The sequence below is a fragment of the Gavialis gangeticus genome, unplaced genomic scaffold (assembly GCF_001723915.1).
Source record: "Gavialis gangeticus isolate Ggan-Ray unplaced genomic scaffold, GavGan_comp1, whole genome shotgun sequence".
Lineage (NCBI taxonomy): Eukaryota > Metazoa > Chordata > Crocodylia > Gavialidae > Gavialis > Gavialis gangeticus.
The window spans coordinates 18,296,896-18,301,433 of record NW_017729008.1 but is presented as its reverse complement, the minus strand read 5'-3'; the positions used below and the strand labels follow the sequence as shown (position 1 = coordinate 18,301,433).

General features: G+C 41.0%; 1 protein-coding gene across 1 annotated transcript in view; it reads right to left on the bottom strand.

Annotated features, from left to right (window-relative positions):
• Positions 1 to 4,538, bottom strand: part of FBXL13 (F-box and leucine rich repeat protein 13) — a 228,470-nt gene that overhangs the window by 27,376 nt on the left and 196,556 nt on the right. Inside the window, exon 18 of the mRNA XM_019509463.1 lies at positions 3,572 to 3,655. Within this exon, the coding sequence (XP_019365008.1) occupies positions 3,572 to 3,655 (84 nt within the window). The remainder of the gene's footprint in view (positions 1 to 3,571; positions 3,656 to 4,538) is intronic.

Below are 4,538 nucleotides of genomic sequence, written 5' to 3'. Positions count from 1 at the left end.
GTGAGGGGCAAGAGCGCCAGAGGCGCAGAGACAGGCCCCAGCGAGGGGAAGAGCGCAGGAAGCGCGTGGCATAGGCCCAGGGGGGGCCAGCCTGCAAGAGTAAAGCCCAGGAGGGGCTAGTATAAGATTGGAGACACTAAAAACATCCGGAAGAGCTGCGAGGCTTGGGGCGTGCTAAAGGGGAGGTAGGAGGCACGCATAGCCCAGAAGGCTGGGGTGCACCAAGTCACCCTGAGATCATAGGAGATCCTAGGCAGCCTCCCATATTAACTATTAAGATCAAAGACATGGCGGGTGAGAACTAGAGGGTGCTGGATCTCCTAAATGGCACGGCAGGGGGGCCTAGCAGGATCATGGCCGCCCATAGGCCCCACGCCGTGACAAAGACTTTGTTCAGCATGTGCTTAACCTTAAATATGGCAGTTCAACTGTTATTCAGTAAAGCAGTTAGCCTGTGCTTGAAGTCAGTGGAATGTATGCCTGCACTTAAATACTTTATGAAATGAGTGTCTCAGAACATGTCCATGTCATTACGCCAGTACAGGGCTTGGGTAGTGTTGTATGGAGACTTGTTGCACCCACACTGTGCACACCATCTCCTGAGCTGGAACTTAGTGTGGTGCTGGCTGGGTCTCTCAGAAGAAAGTCTTGGGTTACTCTCCAAACCACATTTAAGTGGACTTTCCTACTTCAGTTCTGGGAAGTTGAACAGGCAGCATCTATGGTACATCTGAATAGAGCACTAACTAATGCCATATGGGAACAGTGCAGACAGCCCTTTAGGGCGCCTATACACAAGCGCGGAGGCTGCTCCAGTGTGCTGGAATTCCTGCATGTCGGAGCAGGCTCGATTTAATTGCTCCTGCTGGAGCATGGCAACTGCCACGTTCCAGCAGCCTCCTGTGTCTCATGTATCAGCATCTCTGTGCTTAAAAATGGTGGTGGGGGTACTTGAACTAAAGCTCGTTTGAGTGCCCCTGCTGCCATTTTTAAACACGGGGATATTGATATAGGAGATGCAGCAGTGCTTTAATTAGCATGGCTCTCACCCCCACTCCTCACCCCTCCCCAGAGCACATATAAAAGTGCCCTTAGAGCCTACAAGGAGGGATCATATAAAACTGTTTGTCTTGTATCAAATGTGATATGTTGCATGTGCAGAACATTAGCTTGTGTGGATTCATAGATAAATGTATAAATGTGTGCACATCTTCTGTTTGTACAAACCTATAGCTATTCTGCATCCACAACTTGCTCAAAAGTGCCAACACACTCTAAAATGTATGGACCTCAGCTGCTGTTTCCCAAAGAAGAAAAAGAACATATTCTGGTAATAAAAAAAAAAACCTGATTAGTGCTACTAAATCAAAATTTTAAGTATGCATGTAACCTTTCAGAGCATAGTATAAATGACAAATATTCAGATGGGAAATATCATCCCTGTTAGAAACTGTAAACAGATGCTGTATCATTCAAATTAATGAAGAGCTTTAAACAATTAATCAAGATGTGTTGTACCTGTGAAATGAAACTGAAATGATATATTAGCATCATTGTTTTCATCTAGATGTTGCGAGGTAAAAAAAAAATTAATGATCTATTTTAATTACCACTTCCATAGATCCTAGCTGTTCAATAAATGTAAACAGTTAATAACTTCAAACTCTGGGCAGCTTCAAAACAAAGTTTGTCTCTATATCATTTAACTACTTTTCCATTCTACTTACATTATGAAACTATAACTGCTCGTAGAGTGGTTGCTAGCCATAAGCATCTGCTACACAAAGATGCAAGGGTATGTCTAAACTTCTAGTACATATAAAAACATTGTTAGCCTAATCTTTCATACCACAAGAGAAAATATCTCTTGGTCATGATTTCACCTGAATGTTGCACATAATCAATACTTAAACATCAAAATGACACAATAAAAACAGTTATTTCAAAATAGAAACATTCCTAAAATATCATTTTGTATGATGAAACTTGCTTAAGCTGGTCAGCTGACTGAGTAGGAAGATGTTTATTATATATTGGATAATAAATTAACCAGCTAAATGCAGTTAAAAGCATATGCACTACAGCCAGTTGCCAGATATTAATTAGCTTCATCATAACCTTTGAATAAAGTTTGCATTTGAAGTTTTAACATTTTTTTAATGTTTATTCAAACTACTGCAGAGCTCATGACATTTTCCTTTCTACAACAGCTAAGAAATCTCTTCCTAGTCAAAATGACATACACTTATTTTTTGTTCCATTATGAAATATTAATGACAGTTTATATCACTTATTAAAAAAGATTACCATTGAAAAAAGTACTGAATCAAAGTTTGGGCCAGTAAGGCAGAATGATATGAGATGAAGTTATAATAATGACCTGCAGGAGACCATGAATAACCAAGTATAATATATGCAAACAATTTCCTTAGAGTAAAATCAGAAAAGACAGACCAACCAGGTATCTCTCTGAAGGCCATTCCTAAGGTGTTTAACCCCACAGCTGACCAAGGAGAAGACTGAGATGTAATACTTGAGACAGAAGCAAAGTGCTCTTCACATGAATTATAAGCAATGAGAGAAGTATGTCCTGGACAGAAATAAGTGGGGACAAATTGTGAAAGTAGCCAAGGAATGTTTGGGTGAGTGGAATCAGGGACCAGCAGTTGTCATATTCCTTTGCATGGCACTGTGCAAGTCAGCAGAAAGCAAGCATCTCCCAAGAGCTTAAAGAATAAATCAGATACAGTGAAAAAGCTTTGTGAGTAGTAAGAAAGGATCAGGGTGGACTGTTGCAGTGTAGCTGAGTAAGCGAGGACTTTTCCCTTGTGTCTGCTATCTTGTGCTTCCTTAGAAAATAAGCTTTCATTAAAAAATGTATTCCTAAGCGTTATACAATTTCAAAGCTTCTAAATGATGTTCAGACAGTGAACTAAACATTGCCTATGCAGCAATATCTGCCTGAGGCTGCAGACAACCTCAAACAATAAGAGAAATGTAAAGTGATTTCATTCGTATCAAGGGTATTTGTCTCTGATTTAACAATGCTATTAACTATTTAACTTCTGGTTTTATTTTAGATTTATAATTAGGCAAAGTTAGGGTTGTGACCACATGGAAAAGGAAATGATAAAATTAAGGAAACAGAAAAGGATAACGTGAGAGAAGTGACCAAATCAGAAGGATGGACATAGAGTAAGTGCAAGATATAAGACAAGGCAGAGCTGTGCAGGTCTTTGAAAGTGAAGCAGAATCATGGATAATACACCAGGAAAGAAAAGCATTTGGCTGCCAAATTTTAGATTGACTGGCAAAGAAAAATATGAGAAGGAAGGCTGGAAAAGAGACTAAAGTAGCTGACATTTTGGAAGTGGCGGATATTAAAAGACAGCACAAAGGAATCTTAAGAGTTACTAATGGCCTAGAAAAAAAACGATAAAACTGACAGATTGGGTGATGGAAGGAAATATGATGGGTTAAAAGGAAACTAAGTAGCTCAACTTTTGACCTGGTTAATTTGAACAAACAGAGGAACTTCCAAGAGGACATCCCTATAAAAGTCTTGATTTACCTGAATCCCGCTATCGGTGATCTTCTTACATTCTGACACAGAAAGTTCCTTCATTCTTCCACTGTTGCCAAGGGCTCCCAAGCCCTAAAAATATTCCATATAAATTTCAGCTTAAACTCATACACACATTTCTATAATACTGTAGTCTTTAAAGCTATGACAGTGACAATAACACACTTAGACGAGATGAATACGCTTAGACTAGAATTAAGTGATTCAGCATATGCTTCCACCTAGGCAGCATCCCACCTAACCCTTGTGCACCTGGCCAAGGAAATAATTTCAAATTGGACTTGTTAGGAATTTAGGATCACCATAGGGTCAATGGAGATACTAACAAAAGTCAGGTCTGTGATTCACATTTACATGCCAAGTCTCTCTTTATAGACATAGGGGAGAGACTGCACCTCTCAAGGGCAATCCATAGAGCTCACTGAGCAAGTAGCTCATAACAGGCGAGCAGGAAATGGGAGAGGGGCCAAGAACAGCATCCTTGAATTTCAAACACACGAGACCCCCAAATATACTGGAGCTACATGAAGCAGTGCCCTCTGTCTGAAGAAGCTCCATTCAGGAGTCCTATGTAAACGCACGTTTGCTCTATCTACTGAAATTCTGCTCAGGCCACATGTAGATGAAATGAGGGACATGTGTGCATGACACTTCAAAGCAGGTCAAATGCTTTTGTGCCACTTCAATGGTGTTGGTGTTTGCACACGTCGGCAGCATATTGCACTGTAATTCCAGCTGCTGTAGCAAATTCGGCAACATAATGTGCCTTAAATGACTTAGGGCGCAGCAAACTAAAACTCCTCCTCTGAGGAGTTTTAGTTTGCTGCCCTACAGCCACGGAGTGAAGCACCAGGGTCCGTGCAGCTCAGGGGCTCTGCAGGCAGCCTGGCAGCAGCCCGGGAAGGCAGGCTCTGCCCAAGAAAAGAAAAAAGTAGTGAGCCAGCTTTTTTTTTCC